This window comes from Coccidioides posadasii, chromosome 3 (assembly GCF_018416015.2).
Source record: "Coccidioides posadasii str. Silveira chromosome 3, complete sequence".
NCBI classification, from domain to species: domain Eukaryota; kingdom Fungi; phylum Ascomycota; class Eurotiomycetes; order Onygenales; family Onygenaceae; genus Coccidioides; species Coccidioides posadasii.
In genome coordinates this window covers 103,464-123,058 of record NC_089409.1, presented here as the reverse complement: position 1 = coordinate 123,058, position 19,595 = coordinate 103,464, and the positions used below count along the sequence as shown (strand labels likewise).

Sequence of the window (19,595 nt, the reverse complement as noted above, 5' to 3'; positions counted from 1 at the left end):
CCTGCAATCAAGTGGAGGAAAAGCTGTAATGAGGTTCGATACCCATGGATGCTGAATATTGTTGCAATAATATCACCGCTAACCACCCTGCACGCAGTTCACCGTTGCGCCCGAGCATTTCGGCCGCCAATCGCGGCCCAAATCCTCTTAATAGAAGGAAACGATCTCGTGAGAGAGACGACGATGTATCTTCAGCACCCCCTCCCTCCAGCCGTGAGTAGAAAATCCGTTTAGGCACTTCCCGGAGAAACTTACTAAAGCTGTGCTCAGCCCCTCCATCTTCGCCCCCGTTACTACCCATGGATGATGATGAAGATGATGAAATTGCCCAAGAGGCAGGATTTAGAGATATTGATGATGTCGATGAGTTGGCAGAGGATGAAGATGGGATCGACCTTTTTGGCGACTCCTTTGAACGTGACTATCAATTCCGTGGGGACGACAACTACGAAGCTGCCGGCATTGACGATGACGGTGATCACGAAGAACTGGATGCGGCCACGAGGAGAAGGCTCGAGGGTAGATTGAACAGGCGCGATCAAGAACTTGCCCGGAGAAGGACAATGCCAGCAGCGTTTTTGCAAGAGGATGATTTTGGTGCGATTGACCTGTCCCAACTTCGAAGGGCCAGACACAACTACGACGAAGCTCGATCAGATATAGATATGGATAATCCGGATGAGGAGCTCACACTTGAGGATATGGCGGATATCAAAGCAGACAACGTTACCGACTGGGTCGCGTCTCCGGCTGTCCACCGCGCAATCTATCGAGAATTCAAGTCCTTCTTAACGGAATTTACAGATAAGGATGGCCTCTCTGTCTATGGCACTGCCGTAAAAAACCTGGGGGAAGATAACTCCGAGTCACTAGAAATTTCATATCCACATCTAAGCGAGGCGAAATCGATCATTGGCTTCTTTGTTGCCAATGCCCCCGCTGAGGTTCTCAGAATTTTTGATGCAGTCGCCATGGAGGCTGTTCTGCTGCACTACCCCGATTATCAGCGTATTCATAGTGAGATTCATGTCCGGATTACGGATCTCCCAGTGAGATACAGTCTCCGTCAGCTGCGACAGAGCCATCTCAACTGCCTTGTTTGCGTCACCGGAGTTGTTACTAGAAGAACTGGAGTATTTCCTCAGTTGAAGTACATTATGTTCAACTGTACTAAGTGCGGCGTGACTCTTGGACCATTTGAGCAGCAGGATTCTTCTTCTGAACTGAAGATCACCTATTGCCAGAATTGCCAAAGCCGTGGCCCATTTAATCTCAACTCTGTGAAGACTGAATATAGGAACTACCAGAAGCTAACCCTTCAGGAATCACCTGGATCCGTCCCTGGAGGACGCCTTCCGCGCCATCGAGACGTGATTTTGCTTGCGGATCTCATTGATGCAGCGAAGCCTGGTGACGAGGTCGAGATCACAGGAATTTACAAGAATCAGTATGACCTGCCGATGACGAACAAAACCGGACTGCCGGTCTTTAGTACGATTATCGAAGCCAACCACATCAAGAAGTCCCATGACCAACTTGCGTCTTTCCATATTACAGAAGAAGATGAGGATCAGATTCGAAAATTATCTCGGGACCCAAAGATCATCGAGAGAATCGTCAATTCGATGGCACCGAGTATTTATGGACATGAAAACATCAAGACTGCAATCGCATTGTCATTATTTGGTGGAGTTAGTAAAGAAGCTCAAGGAAAGATGAATATTCGTGGGGATATAAATGTCCTCCTTCTTGGTGATCCTGGTACTGCAAAGTCCCAAATGTTAAAGTACGTCGAGAAGACAGCACACCGGGCTGTATTTGCAACTGGTCAAGGCGCCAGTGCCGTCGGTCTTACGGCAAACGTACGACGAGACCCCATGACCAGTGAATGGACCCTGGAAGGCGGCGCGTTGGTCCTCGCTGATCGCGGAACCTGTCTCATTGACGAGTTTGACAAAATGAATGATCAGGACAGAACTTCTATTCATGAAGCTATGGAGCAACAGACGATCTCGATTTCTAAAGGCGGTATCGTGACAACTCTTCAAGCCCGTTGTTCCATCGTCGCAGCAGCCAATCCAATCGGGGGTAGATACAAGGGCACCATCCCTTTTTCTCAGAACGTCGAGCTCACAGAACCCATCCTTTCTCGTTTCGATATTCTTTGTGTCGTTCGTGATACCGTCTATCACACCGAGGACGAGCGACTCGCAAAATTCGTTATGAACTCGCATTATAAATCCAACCCTTTGCGGGACTCCCAGGGAGACGTTATCCGTGATGAAGATGAAGGTGTAATTGGTATGGATGAGGAAGATGAGGACCGAACGAAGCCTCAGCCGATCCCACAAGACTTGTTGAGAAAGTACATTGTTTACGCCAGACGGGAATGTCGGCCCAAGCTGTACCAGATCGATCAGGGAAAAGTTGCGGATGTTTTTGCAGATATGCGAAAGGAGAGTTTGGCCACTGGAGCTTATCCAATAACGGTAGGAACTATTCATATCATCATCATGCTCTGGAGAGAGGCTGATAAGCGTGACTAGGTCCGACATCTTGAATCCATCATGCGTATTGCAGAAGCGTTTGCCAAAATGCGGCTCGCGGAATACTGTACATCGGCGGACATTGATCGCGCTATTGCTGTAGCCATCGAGTCTTTCGTCAGCAGCCAAAAAATTAGCTGTAAGAAAGCACTTTCGAGAGCATTTGCAAAGTATGGTTTTCCCGGGATGATAATTTCCCCTTATTGCAGCAAACGAGGCTAATGATTGATGTATAGATATATGCTCTCTAAACCCAAAACTCACAGTCAAAGGAGGGCTACTGATCATAGAGGGACATCAAGAGAGGGTACTGTTGGGGCATAAGTCAGGCCTGATATTCCTTCGTTTCACTTTTGGAGTTGAGTGCAGCTTTATATCCTCATGGGCGTGGATGTGGGAATTTTTCAATTCTGGTTCGATGACATGTTCAATGGTATGGGGTTAATGATGAAGTGCAATGGTTTTAAAGGGTATAGTAGGTGATGGATGTTTTCATCTGATAATTTTCTACTGCCATGAAGTCCATGGAAAGGGATTGGTATTACGCCTATACCATGAAGATGCCAGATCTCATGCTCATCTAAATCAAACATAGTATGCTGCCGAGTGTCGCTAACCAGAGCGAAGTCGTAACTCACAGCAGTAAAACCTCAATGTAATTAGAAACCCAACAATGGCAGTTAAAGTTCCCAGCTTCCTTGGTTAGTCGGTATCGGAGTTTGAGACCACAGAGTTCTCCTGTGAAGAAATATTCTTGATCCACAACCCTGTGCCGTCGTGCTTCCACTTGCTGCGCAGTCGACCATCTATCTTTGCCACGATGCTCTCTCTCAGTGTTTCCAATTCAAAATCCCATGTGCGGAACTGTTCGAGCTTCCCTTGCACTGCCAGATATCTCACAGAATGTGATATCAACCAATAACTCCTATCAAGCTCCATCCATGGCTCCTTAGGATCCAGGCTACCCAGTTTCTGCTCCTCTGAAAAAGTTTTGTGGAGGTTTTTTGGAGATGGCGCCAGTTGGAAGCTTAGGTACCGGAGGTTTGTCATGTTGCGGATTACCTTCAGAACCAGGTTCGTGTGGTTGTAGAAGGGGAAGAGGGACGTATATTGAAATGATGTTAGACGGGATATGACCGATACTGGATATGGTAATATGGCATTTTGGAGCGGATCGACCGAACCCCAATGGTTCATGAGAGATGGGAGATGAAGAAAATAGTACTTTTCGTTACGGTACGCCTTGATAGAGGAGCCTTCATTGAAAAGAATTTCTGTCCATGGACGCGCGGTAAAAAAAGAATCTGATCTTCCGACATCGTCTACGCCCATTGCCGCCTTATCTGGTTCTGGCGGAGATGCGGTGGATTCCAAGCTGCCTCCGTGCAGAGGTCGGTCGCGTCGCGGCTGCTGGAAGTGTATAGTTTGGAGAGACACGTCAAACGCCCATGTATGTGTCCCTTCTAAACTAGCCTGAGCGATATCTGCGAGGAAGAACGGGGGTGCTATCAACGTGATAATCTCCGGGTCGAGTTCGGCCAGCAGCTGTTTCCACCAGAACGGCTTCTCGCTGCCTGGGAAAATGGAGCGCACCGAGATGACCAGCGAGCGTACATGGCGTCCCAAGCTGTATTGCCGGATAAATGATAAGAATCGATCCTGATCGCGAAGTTCATAGCGAGAGTAAGAGAAGAGATATGGCCTTGCTAATGGGCGGAGTCGGGATGTCGTGCGAGAAACCGCCTTTAGGTCCCGGGCGGGGGAGGCAGAGATGTTGTGGTCAGGGATTTCGCGAAGGTTCCGCAGGGATGGAGAGGTGTCGGAAGAGAGAAATGAAATGATATGATCGAGGAGTTCATTTGGCAAAGAAAGGAGGCTGGCCTGTGGCGGTTGCTCCATGGCGTGTGGGCACAGAGAGTTGAGAAGTGTGTCAGGGTTCTTGTCTCAGTGGAGTTGAGATGAATCATCCTGTTTCTCGCCCAACGTGAACGAGCCAACCAACCAGCACTACTCTGTACGGAGTATTCCATATTGACTTGTTGAATGAGCGACTTACTCCATAACTGCATAGGTAATTCATACAATAATTTACTGCATTGGACTCCATACTACCAGGAGAAAATCCTACTCGCCCACTTATTTCACAGGATTGGGCAGTGGAAGAAGCTTTTTCCCTCCTCCACAGCCCACACACATACTTTTCTCCATATCAACATTCTACTATGGTTTAGGGGCCCCAGAATCATGACAATGCGGGGAAAGAGTCTTTCCTTCCATTGCAAAGCAGCACGGAATTGCCCTTTAGTCATATCTTGATAAGATGGGTCGGATGGGCGGGCTCTTGTCATCCATCTCCGTCTCGGAGGCCCAGTCCATTGTCTTCATGTCATGACGGTGGGGAGTGCCCAGTCACTTTAACAGAGATGAGTATTAGAGAACGATGCTCGGCTATAGGATAGCCGATTCCAGCTGATTGGAGCTATGAAAATATCTCGGCTCCAAAAATTGGGGCTTCATGGGAGCCTATGTAGAAGTGCACAGGCAGTTCGTCACCGGGAGAGTTGTTCCGTGGGTTCTCTTAACAAAGAGAATGGCAACTAATCATTGTCGGCAGGATAGGTTTGACATTTGCCGGGTCTAGACAGTAGTAATACGCCGCATATAAATGTGGGGAGTTGCCTGTCTGTGTCTTTGTTTTCTTATCTATTTTCAAAGTGTTGATCTTGTGAGACTGAAATCCAGATTCCCCCCTCACCGTAAACATTTCGCCTACCTAATGACAAAAATTGGAAAAAACAATGGATGTTAAGGCTTCTCGAAACCCGCCCTTCCGGGCAGAACACCTAGGCTCCCTGCTTAGGACTGATGAGTTGCTTCAAAAGAGAGCAGCCGTTGACAAAGGGACAGCATCAGCAGCAGAACTGGAGCCACTGGAAGATCGCGACATCAGAGAAATTGTCGATCTCCAGCGGAAACTGGGGTTTCACGGCATTACCGATGGCGAATATCGGCGACATAGTATGTTTACCTTCCTTTGACAGGGGGAAAATAAATCAAAAAAAGGAGAATCAAAAAGATATCGAGGTGCAAAAACTAATCGGTTCCATAGTGTTTTGGGGATCGTTTTGGCCTGGCCTCGAAGGGATGACGGAGCTGAAGAATCCTGAGCCTGAAATTTTTCGCCCCTACCTTCCTGATGTCGCTGCGTTCACGGAAAAAGGGTACAGGCCAGGAGAGAGTGTTATTTGCACTGGTAAGATCAAACATGTGGGGAGCACATATTTGAAGGAGCTGGGCTATCTCAAAAGCCTTGTCCCAGCCGACGACGTTAAGAGCCTCAAGCTTACCTTGCCGGCGCCAAATTGGTATCATCTACGATACAAGGAGGGTCGTGCATATCCAAAGCATGTGTATCCGTCCGACGACGAGTTCTTCGCAGACGTGGCCAAAGCGTATCAAACGGAATTGCAGCTTCTGTACGACGCAGGGCTAAGGAATGTGCAGATCGATGATCCTAACCTCGCGTGTAAGTGTTTCCTCTCGAATGGTTGGCAGTTACGCTCCGAAGATTGACATTCTGGGAGGGGTAGATTTCTGCAGCGAGAGCATGCTTGCAGGATGGAAAGCAGATCCACTGAACAAAGGCAGTGCGGACGACCTGTTGGATGCCTATATTGAGCTTTACAACGACTGCCTAAGCAAGAGGCCGGCAGACATGCACGTGGGTCTTCACATATGTAGGGGCAACTTCGTCAACAGCCGCCACTTTTCGGAAGGGGGATATGACAGAATCGCGACGAGGCTGTTTAAAAAGCTCAACGTGGACACGTACTATCTGGAGTACGACACTCCACGGGCTGGGGGGTTTGAGCCCTTGGTGCATGTGCCCAAGGGTAAGAATGTCATTGTTGGGGTGATAACCAGCAAGTTCCCTGAGCTGGAGGAAGAAGCGGAGATGAGAAGACGAGTGTTAAAGGCAGCGGAGTTTATGGCCAGGGGGAGCGGCGAGTCTGTGGAAGAGGCGTTGGACCGAGTGGGACTGAGTCCACAGTGTGGGTTTGCCAGCCACAGCTCCGGAAATGCCGTTGATAGGGGTGATATGGTTAACAAGCTCAAGCTGGTGAGACGGGTGGCAGATAGCCTTTGGCCAGGACAGCCGTAACTACTCCGATAGAATGCCTTAAATGATATATTGACTGCTCCATATCCTCTAAAGGCCGGGGAGATATATTATCTAGAGAGAGAGAGAGGATGAGAGGCTCTTGGCGCGATCGCGCACTAAGATTCCGCCTGCCATGACTAAGACAGCAGCGTGCTTTGATTGGCCATTCGGTTTCCACACGCAGCGGGACCGAGTGGTGCTTCTGATTGGATGCCCTGGATGAGTCAGCATGTATCCCCCCCTTTTCAGTCACGTGTGGGGGTGCCTGACTGTTTCTGGGAAAAGCAAACGGACGCCGCCCGAAACAGGAGAGAGCGGCACAGGCGACTGACAAACACAGACCGAAGAAGAGGTCAAGACTGAAAACGGAAGACCCAAGACTGAGGATACAAGAGAGAAGACTGAAGGCCAATCCCGCATCGTGCACCGCAACCGCATTGCCCGCGAGCCGATCGTTGAAGTTGGCATTGATATTTGATCACAGAGGTAAGCCCATTGCCCTGCTTGTTCTGTACATTACTGATTCGTAAAGTACTTTCTCTGTACGCTGGACGTTCGCGATATAAGCTTGTTTTGCTGATTGATTCCCAGTCCGCCTGTGTTGCTGAATAACGACTCTAATAAATACACAACCATCCCGTCCCGGTCCTGACACCTGCCCCTGAAAACCCCGCCAACCGAGTCTCGCGTCGCCGCGCCTCCCCCAGTCTCGACTGTACTTTTCCAGTCTTGGTCGCCCTATTGGTAATATTGTGTATCTTTCATTGTTGGCGGAGATTCGCCGTCAAGATGGGAGGCCAGGTCTCAAAACTGATGGGAAAGATCTTCGGATCAAAGGAGATGCGACTCCTCATGCTGGGTCTCGATGCCGCCGGAAAGACGAGTGAGCCTGCCTCTTCTGATCTGTCTCGCGCCGGCTGAGGACTAACACTTTTGCAATAGCTATCCTCTACAAACTCAAACTCAATCAGGACGTCACCGCGATCCCCACCGTCGGCTTCAATGTCGAGTCCGTGACATACAAGAATGTCAAATTCAACGTCTGGGACGTTGGCGGCCAGGACAAGATCAGGCCACTGTGGAGACACTATTTCACCGGAACCCAGGGACTTATCTTTGTGATTGATTCAAACGATCGCAGCCGCATAGAGGAGGCCCGCCAGGAGTTGCATCGAATCATTCTGGACCGTGAAATGAAAGAAGCTCTTCTTTTGGTCTTTGCCAATAAGCAGGACATCAAGGGCGGTAAGCCGACTCTATCCTCCTGAGCCTCTGTGGCTGTTTTGGAGCGATGCTGATATGTTCCGAAGCCATGGATCCAAAGGAAGTGACCGAGAAACTCCAGTTGAACCAACTTAAAGACAGGATATGGTTCGTCGTGCCGAGTTGCGCAACGACCGGCGAAGGCTTGTTTGAGGGATTGGTAAGAGAACTGCTGGACTCGTGGAAAATATGCATTTGCTGACCGCTGGCATCCAGGCTTGGCTCTCCAACAATGTCAAGAGCCAGCAGCAGAGACAGGGTAAATAATAACTCCGCCAGCTCACCAGATCCCCGTCCCTCACTGCGCAATTGATCGTCTGCTTTCCCTTTTCTAACACTCGGCTTTACAGGATGAACATGCCCACGCTACGCCCTTTCGACTCCATTTTCTTTTTTCTTTCTTTCTTTCTTTCCTTTTTGTTTTTTTACTCTTGTTCATGTTGGGCTATTTCGTAATAATGATGGCTGATGTGACATATGCATATGCACTTTTGAGTTTTCCCTGGAAGCCTTATGATTTGCAGCCTTGTTTCACTGATTTCTTTTGCTCTTTGCAAGGAATCCTTCATGTTAGATGATATCCCTTCTTGTTCTGGTGTATTCGTTCTATAAACTTCCTGACCTTATATCCTCTTTATTATTTTGTAATATACCCTCCTGACACAGGGTTTTCTTCATTTTCTTTTTAAAAAACAGAAGAGAAAGACACACACCTAGTGGGACAAAATCAAGGACTGCACAAATACTGCCTGAGGCAAACTGTTCATGTATTATCACAGTTAAACGTATTGTCCAAATCACAACTCCCAGACAGCATAAGGGGTATCATGAAATCAATTGACCATACTCCGGAAATCCACAATGTCAAAGCTTCTTACCGCCCAACCATCCGGTACCTCTCTCTTGCCATGCCCCCCTCGGCACCCTCAATACCAAAGCCCTCACCTACTTCACCGACAACCCTCGCTGGCGCTCCACCGACCACGCAGAAGCTCGGAACCACCATTCCAGCCGGGACCACCGCGCCGTCAAGGACTACCACGAAATCCTTTAGAATTGCCATGCAGCCCACCACAGCATCCTTTCCGACGTGCACATGGTTTCCAATTGTAGCTGCTTCGATCACGCTACGCTCTCCGACGAACACGTGGTCTCCGATCTTGAGAGGGTAGTATGAGTGCACGCCTCGATGGAGGCGAGAGGGTGGTCGTAGCAGACAGGAGCGCGAGAGGTAGGTATAGCGTCCGATGCTGACAGCGATAGATGGTGTGTTTTGGTTGCTACCGGAACCGCCGCTGGTGGCGGTGCTGGGAGAAGAGGGTGTTGGTGGTTGTTGACGGTAGAGGTCACCGCGTATGCAGACGTCGGCTTGGATGACGGTTTTGCCTCCAAGAATGATGTGTTGCGTGCCGTGGACTTGGTTGCGACGGGAGACCTTGTTACCAGTATCCTATGGAGGGTATATGTGATCAGCTTCGATATAGCTCCCGAAGCGTTCCGTGGTTGAACGGCGTGACAGAACGGAATATAACGCACAGTTTCTATATATTCACCCTTGATGGCTTTGGGGGCCATGGCGAGTGCATTCAAATCGCTAGTAATCTAAAGTAATGGGAAGAGTGGGCGTGAGTTGCTGCGAGTCGACGCAGACGCTGACAGATATTATTACCCTCCACGGCGAATGGAGTACGCGGTAACTATTTTTAAACTTGTCGGTTGTTGGCCGGGAAGAAACGTGCCAAGATCGAGTTGAGTTTCAGGACCTGTCCAGCTTAACCCGTAACCAATACGGAATACTCCATACTCCGTACGGAGTACGGAGTACAGTACAGAGTTATACAGAGTACTCCATATATGCTTGGCTGTTAAGTTAGTTAAAAGCTCAGTTGCATGGTCTGCAGTATTTATATTAATTTCAGTCCCCCTTTTATCACCTTTTGCACAGCACTTTTCATTTGTATATTATTTTTTACACCTTTGTGTTGAACAAGTACAAGAATTAGAATTCAACCTGTGGTTTGGCTCATTCCTATCCAGTCCACTCGCCTAGAAAAAGACGAGAAAAAACACAAAAATTCATTTCAAACATACTGTCTCAAGAGTGAATTGGTTTCTTTTGCTTTGAACTGTTAGTAGGAACTTAATGTTGGTTCTCACAAACCAATAAAACAGGAATAAAATGTACTATCTTCTCCCAGAGCAATGGGAAACACGGGTATTGTTCCGGGTGAGGAGGTTGTCATCTCGGGTACGCCGCATGCAGCAATGTTGATGGAGACGAAGGATAATGATTTTCGGAGATACTAGCATCGCATGTCCGCAGAGTGGCAGCGGATAGGAACCATGCTTGGGTTGGTGAGAGATTTAGCCCCCAATCTACCTTTACAACCGCTTTTATTCCTCCGCAGCCTAACAAGAGCCTGTTATATGCAAATATCACGAGGTTATGCCTAGCGTTGGTGATCGATTGGAAATACCCAGCCGATGCCACCATCTCCCCATGCCTGCAGCCGGGTGGAGAGACTGTCGAGTTTCTCAGCTGGAGAGGGAATTTCTGTTCTTCACGGCCTTGTCGACTGGAAGATGGAAAACATCAACATATGCTGCAGGTGGAAAAGCATGATTCTCACTGTCAAAGGTCTGTTCCAGTTGTTCCGTATAAATGCTTTGTATACTTGAAATGGAAGGTCTCGGTGCTTGGACAAAATATGGCATATATTTAGAAGGGCGGCGGCGCCAATAAACACAAAGAGCCTCCATATTGTGCTGTAACTTGATGTATTGTCAAGCATGTTTTAAAACCGTCTCAAGAGCCTGTTGGGAGTAGGGAGAAAAGTTATCAATTATTATTATATATATTTGATAGCGCATGTGGTATTCAACGTAACCCGAACCCATCATGCAAAAGACAACTATACATAAAAAGCCAAAAATTGAAGGGAGTATATGGGAGCCGAGAAATGAGTGCTATTGCTGAGGGTAGGATGGAAAGGCTATTTAAGCTGGCCTGCTGTGTGGCTCAGGTAGCTCTCCATCAAAGTGCACTTTGAAGGCTGTAATTCGTTAGCGCAAACATACATGCCGTTCACTCAATATAGGAAACTTACTCATCGGGAATACAAAATAACTGCCATGATCCTCACGCATGTAAATGTAGAATCCACCTGGTCTAGGGACCTTCTTTAGTTCCCCTTGAGGGCCTGGCGCTCGACGCAAGTTCTTCAGTTTTCCGATCACACGAAGCATGGAGGTGAGAGCCACCATGTTTGCATCTCTACCCAAACAAGTATGGGGCCCTTCACCGTAGTGAATGTAGGAGTCTAACGGTCTGTCAAGGCGAACTTCATTTGGATTTGGGAAAATATCTGGGTCCCGGTTCGCCGAAACGAAGCTCACGAAAACTTTATCGCCCGGCTTTATTGAGACATGTCGACCATCGTCATCAATTTCCATCGCAGTTGTGGCTTCTCGATATGAGCCGAACGTGCCATTTAAACGGATGGCCTCCATGCAGTAGTGAAGGAGCTTGTCATCAGATTCCGGGGTGTCTTGATGAGCAAGGCGCTGAATTTCCGGAAGGTGGATGCGCCCTTCTTCAGAAAGGTAGTAGTCTATTATTTGAGTGAACTAGGTAACCCAAAGATAGAAAAGGTGAGCTTTTATTTTGAGATCTGGGCATGAAAGCTGGGCAGCTGTAGACACTTACCACTTGTGCCTGGTTCGGAACCATTGCTCCAGCAGTTGGCATAACTTGGGACCAAGTTACCTCAGATACACTCTGGCCACTTGCTAGCAACCTTCGAATCATGTGAATCCCGTAGTCCTTCAGTGCAGTCTCATTCTTCCGGAACCGATCCACAATTCCGGAAATTATGCTAGTAGCTTTCACACTCTTGACATAGCCTTCGACAATTTTCCCTAATTGTTGCGCAACTACTCGGGCTGCTTGCCGGAGAGGGAAAGACTTTGCGGGATCAAGATCAAAGAAGATACATGTGAAAACGACACACATAACCATGAACATTTCATGCTCGGTGTATATACCTCTAGGATTCTTTTCAGTTTTCAGCGGAAGGGAGAAGATATTCGAGGCGAAATGGACATGTGCAAGATTACCAACACTGTAGGCATGGTTAGCTCGGGAAAATGATATCTTCCGGTTGTGGACTCACTCTCTGGTGATATCAACCTGGTTCACTCCTGCAACCTTGTAGGATTTCTGCCTTAGGAGCTTAATAGTGATATCCTCATAAAATTGCTTCACCTGTTTCTTCCATTCTTCATGGTAAAGCGCTTTACCCATCAGTTGTCTTTGCTTCGCATGTTTGGGAGAATCTCCAGAAAGCATGAAGTTTAACCCTCCTGTACCGAATAAGAAGCCAGTGGCTTCACCCCACGTTACTCGAAAATCTTTCGCATTATCTAGAATGGTCTTAGCCCCAAGATATGATGTCAAGTTGACACGGGGGGGAATGAAGGCCGGCTTTTCCCATGAGAAATGGGATTCTCTGCCCAATCCTGCAAATATTTTCTTGTTCTCGCTGGGGATTGTCATTGGATAATGGGCATAGATTGAATCTGGCTTAAAGTGGTTAGGGAAGGATCTGAGAATGAGTTTATAAAATACACAGCCTTGATTGATGTTCAGATCATAGTGTGTTTCAGAATAGCCCCAGTTGGTGAGACTCTTGGGATGGTAATCGGTCTATAATGATCAAATTAGCAACGCTCAGCATTCTTTCAAATTAGATTATAAAATCCTCTCTCGCGGGTAAAAGGGAAAAACCATACGGTATAGAACCTGTCCCCTCGAACCAACGCAACCGCGTCCGAGAGAATGGCTCGAGACAGCGTATACGTGGGGCAAATTCCTGCACCAGGGACCATTGGAATTTTAGGCTCCTCGGCAACGATACCAGGGTATAGTTCAACGTGATCGGGGTGTTCATATAAATGACGAAGTTGATCCGCAATGTAAGGATCCGAATTAATTTCTTCGAAGGTCGTGTACTCCTTAAGCCCGAAGAATTTCCGGAATTCATTGAGGGAGCCACATCCCCACTTACGTGCCTGTTGAATGCCGAGAATTTCAACCGCTCGTAGTGCTTTTGGAACATTGCGCGGACCGAAAGAACCTAGAAAAGGGTTATTACAATGAACAACCTGATCGGGGAGGATGGTGATGAACGTACCGGCAATTTCTTCAGTGCTTTCGGTCATAATCTTCACAAGGTCGTCATCGTTGAATCGGCCATCAGAGCCACGTTTCAAACCTGCAAAGGATCTGTGAGACGGGTCTTTGGGTAATTCGGTCTGCCATTTCTTCATCCCCATCAGGAGATCAGGCATCGAGACTTCTCCAGCAGGTTTTCCAAACAATTCCTGGTATATCCCTTCTGTCCACCTTTCGTCTTGTTGTCCGATGCAAGAATGCCATCGGTAGGCCAGATTGAACTCAACCGAGCATTGATTGCCTGTTCCACTCGCTGCGGCCTCTGGGGTGGCGTTGTCACGCATGTTCACTCGTGGATCCTTGGGAGATTAGCAATGTTGTCGAGGCAAGGGCTGTCTTTGTGTCTTACCAAGCACCAAGTAGTGTTACTGCGTGTTAGATTAATGATTGTACGCACGTAATCGTACAATGTAATGTTTATGTAGAGGCCGCAGGTAACCCTGTCCACATTGTCAGCAACCGTCAAAACAGATGGAGACCAATGCTCTTACAGTCGGGCTGTCTGGAAAAGATCGTTGTCATATTTGGCCCATGCTTTGGTGGATTCCTCAGGCGATAGACCAGTTCTCGGCTTGCTAAACCGCCCACCTTCGTTGATATGCGCGAGTTGCTCAGCGACATAATTGTGGAATCTAATAGTGTCAAATGTCATCATTTTACAGCTGGCAAGGAACGTATGGAGAAAAGCGTACCGATTAAGCATAACTAGAATAACACTGCAGACCGGGGGCAGAGCAAGAAGCCTTGGTTCAGAGAAACAATCCGGTTTTAATTTCCCATCCTTGAAGGTCCTCACCTGGTTTTGGTCCTCTTGGTTGTCACCATACAGGGTTGAAAGATCGAGATAAGAAGAAGTCTGAGAGATATTTGGGTTTCGATGGTCGGTTTGGAATAAATCTTCTGACATTAACTTCATTCTTTAATGGAAAAGGGTACGACATTTCTCACCATGAATGATCAGGGAAGCCCAGGCGAAGAACATGCTGGAAACACCGTTAGGGTGAGGTTTGAATTCTTCCCGAGCAAAGATGCTGTCAAAAATCAGGCCTGGATCAGGGAGAGCACCGAGTTGAATCGTCGATGGGATGATGGAGCGAGCATATGGAGTGTTTGCAGCGCCAAGTTTTGGAAACAGGGGATTGTTATTAGATCCGTCTGCAGATCTGTACATGTATTCGTCTCCGAATGCACTGATGGAATCTGTAAGAAGAGGTGAAACAGGAGAAAATATATTAAAGGGGTGGGCCGCACGTACGATACTGATGGATGAGGAAGGGTATTCCAAAGCTCGGTGACGAACGAGTTGGTCAACTTGGTCCTCATGTTTGACTCTGGCGGTAACCCCGCGACAAGCTATCCGAAGTAAGTCAGCACAGAAAACCTAAGTAAGCGTTCGAGAAGAACATACGTGGATTATGCGCTCCATGATGTAGGTCTTGTCATCAGTGAGATCACCGGATCTCTTATTTTTCAGCACAGCTATCAGAGTTCCCCATCCTTTGGGGCCCATCGACCTCAGGTCCTGGAGAAGAGAAGTTTTTGCCTTGGGTCCTGTCAAATAAGTTCCGTCACCGGATTGCTTTGGGAGCGGGCGCCTGGCGGCGTGAATCAATTGCGCATATTGTTTGAATGTACTCTCGACTTGTGGGCGCTTGACAGCACTCTTGCGACTATTGACTTTGTCAATGCCATTCCGGGAGGCCTTGGTACCAGCTGCCGTCCCGTTCGTATGGCCGATGCCATTTGAATGACCATTGGTAGTGGACATAGTTGTTGAGTAGGCTGCTTCGAAATGAAGCTCCAATCCTCAACGAAGAAGCCAACTACTGATAAGGCGAACCCTGTGAACCAACACTTCTGTAGCACTTCAAATGCACAGTTAAGACCCCGAAGACAGGAAGAATGAACGAGCTCTGTGGGTTCACATTGAATGAAAATGGAAGAAAGCCATTGAGGGTCGTATTTCGCCATTTGTACCGGACGTGATATCGGATAAGGCTGCCCAGTCCAAAAGCTTGACGATCAGCACGGATGAGCGTCCATCTGAGCATTGGAGGAAACCATCCTGGGCTAATTGGGAGTGATTGGCCTCAACCGCAAGCCACTGGGAATCTTGCCTGCAGACAAACCAATTGGGGGGGCGGCAGGGATCCTCAAGTCGACAACGCAGCGTCATGGCTGCAGCAGGGCACCTGCTGGAACGAAGCTTAAGATTGACATTCCGTTGGCGGGGTTGATAAAGCCATCCAACCAGGAGAAAGGCACAAACACACACATATACACAGAACATGAGAGAAAGTTTGTGAGGGTCCAAATGGGCTGGATGAATGAGCAGTTGAACGCAGTGTTGGTGAGACAGGACGTTAAGAGTTGCCGGATCTGGTTAGTCCCAACAACGGCTGTCGTCGTCGTTCTTTGGGATCACCAAAAAAGCATGACACCTCTCACCAAGCTCCCTCTGCAGCCAGCCACCTACAAGTGAGATCAGCGGTCCTCCATTCAATAGTGTGTGAGAGCCAAGAAGGAACTAGTTGAACACTGGTGCATAGGCTTTCTTGTGAAAGTGCGAGCGCTGTTCAGCCTTTCGGAATTGACTTTGATCCCATCGGCTCGCTAACTCACTCACCTTATCCAAATGTCCACCTAGCCCTCGTTTTTGTGGCAGATGAAATTGCTGTGGGACCATAAATCTAGTCCTGAAGCGATGTGAGCCGGCTCTTCATAGTCTTTACACCCTCGCTGCCACACCAGTTCTCATCCGCCTTTGACGTGTCAAATGTGTGCCGCGAAACTCCGTGAACGGCGGGCTGTCGGACCCATCCGGTCCTTGCTTTCTGCACCCAAGGGATGTACGGATTCATACGTTAATACTGAACTTTGAGAGCCTCCAATGACGAGCACTGCAGAGAAAGCGTCTTCACAAAAAGTACAGGGTCAATGGACTACTCCGTACGGAGTACTCCATAATTGACGCCCAATCGCTCAATTCGCATGACATATTCGAGGACTCCAACCATATTTTGCCGACTAGCCATTTTAAAGCCGACTGGATTGCTGTTCCACTCAAGATGCTGCAGAAAACAAGAACCGAGCTCTTCTTAGACCCCGCTCGCTCGCAGCCTGGGAAGCTGCAGCTCCCAATGCAAAATGGAAATCATTGGCAAGGCCACAATTCGGTCGTATTCCCGAGTTTTCTCAGGCCATTATGCAGTGAGAATGACCAGCTTTTCGAATACGAGTTACCGCCGCGTTATTCTTTCGCCAAATGACCCTCACCCTTGACCCTCGTATTGACATGGTTCAATGACCATAGGATCTTGCAACAGTTAACCAAATGTGGTTGTGGGCCTCTGGTGCAATGGAGACTCCCGTATCAGCGCTCGCAATGAAGACGAAGTTCTGAGAGGCGCCTCAAAATGCGGAACGCGGTTGGCTGTTGATCGCGGGCGGATCGGCAAGTCGGATCTGTCAATGGAGCTTGTTCAGCTGCACTTGCAGCATGCACAAGAGCTTTTCTACTCGTCCGATCGGGAATCGCAACTCATGTTATGCAGGACTCGAGTTTCTTTTGGAAACAGAAAGTATGAACCGAGGCTCTCAGAGACAGAAATAAATCTCCTAGAAATGTCAACTGGAGGCCAGCCTTTTTTGAGTCAAGTTTCTATTTCCTACGTTGTCTTCAAACATCACGCTCTCGAACCTGTGAATCCTCGTGTGTCGAAAACCCGAAGCCAAGAGAACTTGCATATTCAACAATGAGCCAAGTTTCCGATTACGGTTCATATATGCCACCGAAGACATTTGTGCTTTGCTTTGATGGGACGGGGAATAAGTTCTCCGGCACGGAGGCGGATTCTAATGTTTTGAAAATTTTTCGGGTTAGTTTCATGATTCGATGGTGTCAACTTTTCAGCGAGACTGGACCTAAACATAACAAATAGATGCTAGATAGAAACCAGGGACGTCATTTCCATTACTATCAGCCTGGGATTGGAACTTATGTTTCCACCGCCTCGCTCTCAAACACTGGCCTTCTATCACGCATCAAAGGGTCGTATATGAAGGCAAAGGACTCCGCTGTGGGTTCGTCCTTTGCTGAGCATGTCGTTGGCGGCTACCGATTCCTGATGCGATACTACTCTCCTGGAGATGACATATACTTTTTTGGCTTCAGTCGGGGTGCATATACCGCACGTTTCCTAGCGGAAATGCTAGATTTCGTTGGTTTACTTACCGCAGGAAACGAAGAGTTGGTCCACTTCGCGTGGAAGACATTTTCTAAATGGCAGCAAAGAAGTGGTGACAGCGAAGAGGATAAGCTAGAAAAAATGAAGTTGTTTAGATATATGAAGGCCTTCCGTGAAACCTTCAGCCGCCCGATTAAGCAGATTCGATTCTTAGGACTGTTCGATACGGTGAATAGTGTTCCGAGTTTCGAATCCGCATGGATGCAGAGGAACAAGTTTCCTTACACTGCACGAAGTTCGGCAAAGGTCATCCGACATGCCGTAGGTATTGACGAACGCAGAGCTAAATTTCGACAAGACTTGATATCCGAATGCCGTCACTGCACAGTGAAGCAATATTCAGCGGCCCGGAGATACAGTCGCTGGAGAGCTCGTCTCCGTGGGAAAAGCGCAGAGTCGCGCAAGGATACCGGTAGACGCACAGATACATGTGCCAAGGAGATCGACGATAACGGACATAAGCATAGCAATGGCCATCGCAATGGCCATAGCAACGGTCACAGCAACGGTCATGAGAACAGCCATGGGAACCGCCAACGGCAATTCTCACCCAGCCGAGCGGATTCCTATGAAGTGGAAGATAGATATCGCCCACCAACGAGCCGGGGAGCTGGGAGGGACCCTTTGCATCTGTCAGCACACCAGCCTTGCGACCTGGATTCGGAAATTGCATCTGTGCGGAGCGCGAACTCGCAAGTGTCGCTGAGCGGGGGCCACAATATTGATACTGACGACGGTGTGCAAGACATCCAAGAAGTGTGGTTCCCAGGTGGCCATGCAGATATTGGAGGCGGGTGGGAACTTAGGCCTCAGGAAAGGTGGCCCCTTAGCCACGCTCCATTGGTGTGGATGGTGCAGGAGGCTCAAAAGGCTGGGCTGCAATTCGATGAGCGCAAACTACGGCAGTTTAAATGCAATAATCCATACCCAGGCGGCAAGCAGAGCGTACGGCTCGAAATGCCATCCGTTGTTATTACCGATGAACATGGAGCTTCTCCTGCTGATCCCGACCTTGAATGTCATCCAAGTGATAGCAATGATAATAGCAATCACGCCTTGGACATTATTGGGTCCATGGTAGACGAAGAATTTCACACCGCTCTCCATTCTTCGAGCACACAAGGGCACCTTCACGACTGCCTCGAATTTGGTAGCGGGTTATCGGCGATATCAGTGATCATATGGAAGATCATGGAGTATCTCCCATTCCGCCGAATGGATCTGCAAGCTGACGGGAGTTGGAAGCCGATTCGCTGGCCTCTTCCCTGTGGCGAAGTACGGGATATCCCTGCGGATGCTCATATCCATGTAAGTGCAATCCGGCGTATGAGGGCGGACAAGAACTATCGACCGGGGAATTTGATTGTGGGAGGTGGTGGACGAGGAGTGAGGCGCGCGCCAGAACATTTGGGCATTGGGGAATGGGTGGTTGCAGCGAACGAGGGGGATGTAGTGCGAGAGACATACATGAGAAGGGCTCGCGGTGGTTGTTGCCCAACTAGCGTGAGTAAGTCCCGAGAGCGGGTGGCTCTTAGACCGGACAACAGCACTTAATCAGGTTTTTGATCCCCTGAAAAGTCCCTGCTTGTTTTGCGCTAAATGGGTCACATATTGGCCTCCTTATTGATCAGCCATGTGTTTGATTTGAATGTGAACTCCTTAGAGCTATAATGCCCTACTATAACAGCTCAACATTCTCTTGTTTCTTGATTAGCTGAACGTCTCCATATAATCCTTTGAAAATGAGACATTTCTATTTCTAAGTTAGTTTTCTACCTGTAGTTATCATCAGCGCTTTGCTCACCCTTCCACTCCGTTCCTTTTAGTCAAAGACCCAAACCCACAAACCCATTACAACCACTAGTTCAAGCCTCGATCCCCAGTCCATATTTTGTTATTCTAGCGGAAGGTCAAGTTCTCCATACCCGCCTTTTGCCTCGTACGTACCATGCGTTGCAGATTTCTCGGTTGCGGGCTATCTTGCAACTGTGGTTGGCAGCCACGTGCGGCTATCACAGCTGCCAATCGGGAACCCCTTCGACAAGCAGGCGATCAAGGACTACTTGTACACATCCCCAGAAAGAATGGTTCTGATTCTCAATGCAAGGGGTATCACAAGGATCCATTCCACATGAATAAGGCTG

At 48.4% G+C, this 19,595-nt stretch overlaps 7 protein-coding genes across 7 annotated transcripts; 4 read left to right on the top strand and 3 right to left on the bottom strand.

Annotated features, from left to right (window-relative positions):
- Window positions 1-299: 299 nt before the first annotated feature.
- On the top strand, window positions 300-2,546 carry MCM2 (MCM DNA helicase complex subunit; the record flags this gene model as incomplete). Its single annotated transcript, XM_003066794.2, has 1 exon — window positions 300-2,546. The coding sequence occupies one exon, from the start codon at window positions 300-302 to the stop codon at window positions 2,544-2,546; it is 2,247 nt and encodes a 748-aa protein (XP_003066840.2).
- Window positions 2,547-2,807: 261 nt separating this feature from the next.
- Window positions 2,808-4,445, bottom strand: D8B26_004942 (uncharacterized protein; the record flags this gene model as incomplete). Its single annotated transcript, XM_003066796.2, has 1 exon — window positions 2,808-4,445. The coding sequence occupies one exon, from the start codon at window positions 4,443-4,445 to the stop codon at window positions 3,249-3,251; it is 1,197 nt and encodes a 398-aa protein (XP_003066842.1). The 3' UTR covers window positions 2,808-3,248.
- Window positions 4,446-5,344: 899 nt separating this feature from the next.
- D8B26_004941 (uncharacterized protein) lies at window positions 5,345-6,708 on the top strand (the record flags this gene model as incomplete). Its single annotated transcript, XM_003066798.2, has 3 exons — window positions 5,345-5,564; window positions 5,656-6,072; window positions 6,137-6,708. 3 exons carry the CDS (start codon window positions 5,345-5,347, stop codon window positions 6,706-6,708), a joined length of 1,209 nt encoding a protein of 402 aa, XP_003066844.2.
- A 789-nt stretch (window positions 6,709-7,497) lies between these two features.
- ARF6 (ADP-ribosylation factor, Arf Arf6) lies at window positions 7,498-8,326 on the top strand (the record flags this gene model as incomplete). The annotated part of the gene is made up of 5 exons (XM_003066799.2): window positions 7,498-7,591; window positions 7,651-7,953; window positions 8,019-8,131; window positions 8,188-8,230; window positions 8,322-8,326. 5 exons carry the CDS (start codon window positions 7,498-7,500, stop codon window positions 8,324-8,326), a joined length of 558 nt encoding a protein of 185 aa, XP_003066845.1.
- Window positions 8,187-9,650, bottom strand: D8B26_004939 (uncharacterized protein). The gene is made up of 2 exons (XM_003066800.2): window positions 9,508-9,650; window positions 8,187-9,421 (listed from the first exon to the last, which is right to left on the bottom strand). The coding sequence occupies exons 1-2, from the start codon at window positions 9,544-9,546 to the stop codon at window positions 8,846-8,848; spliced, it is 615 nt and encodes a 204-aa protein (XP_003066846.1). The 5' UTR covers window positions 9,547-9,650; the 3' UTR covers window positions 8,187-8,845.
- A 1,145-nt stretch (window positions 9,651-10,795) lies between these two features.
- D8B26_004938 (uncharacterized protein) lies at window positions 10,796-14,972 on the bottom strand (the record flags this gene model as incomplete). The annotated part of the gene is made up of 12 exons (XM_003066801.2): window positions 10,796-11,024; window positions 11,079-11,598; window positions 11,678-12,092; window positions 12,144-12,676; window positions 12,763-13,106; window positions 13,164-13,503; window positions 13,554-13,644; window positions 13,696-13,836; window positions 13,897-14,101; window positions 14,153-14,394; window positions 14,460-14,557; window positions 14,613-14,972. 12 exons carry the CDS (start codon window positions 14,970-14,972, stop codon window positions 10,969-10,971), a joined length of 3,345 nt encoding a protein of 1,114 aa, XP_003066847.2. The 3' UTR covers window positions 10,796-10,968.
- Window positions 14,973-16,375: 1,403 nt separating this feature from the next.
- Window positions 16,376-19,186, top strand: D8B26_004937 (uncharacterized protein). The gene is made up of 2 exons (XM_003066802.2): window positions 16,376-17,082; window positions 17,146-19,186. Exons 1-2 carry the CDS (start codon window positions 16,960-16,962, stop codon window positions 19,003-19,005), a joined length of 1,983 nt encoding a protein of 660 aa, XP_003066848.2. The 5' UTR covers window positions 16,376-16,959; the 3' UTR covers window positions 19,006-19,186.
- Window positions 19,187-19,595: the final 409 nt, after the last annotated feature.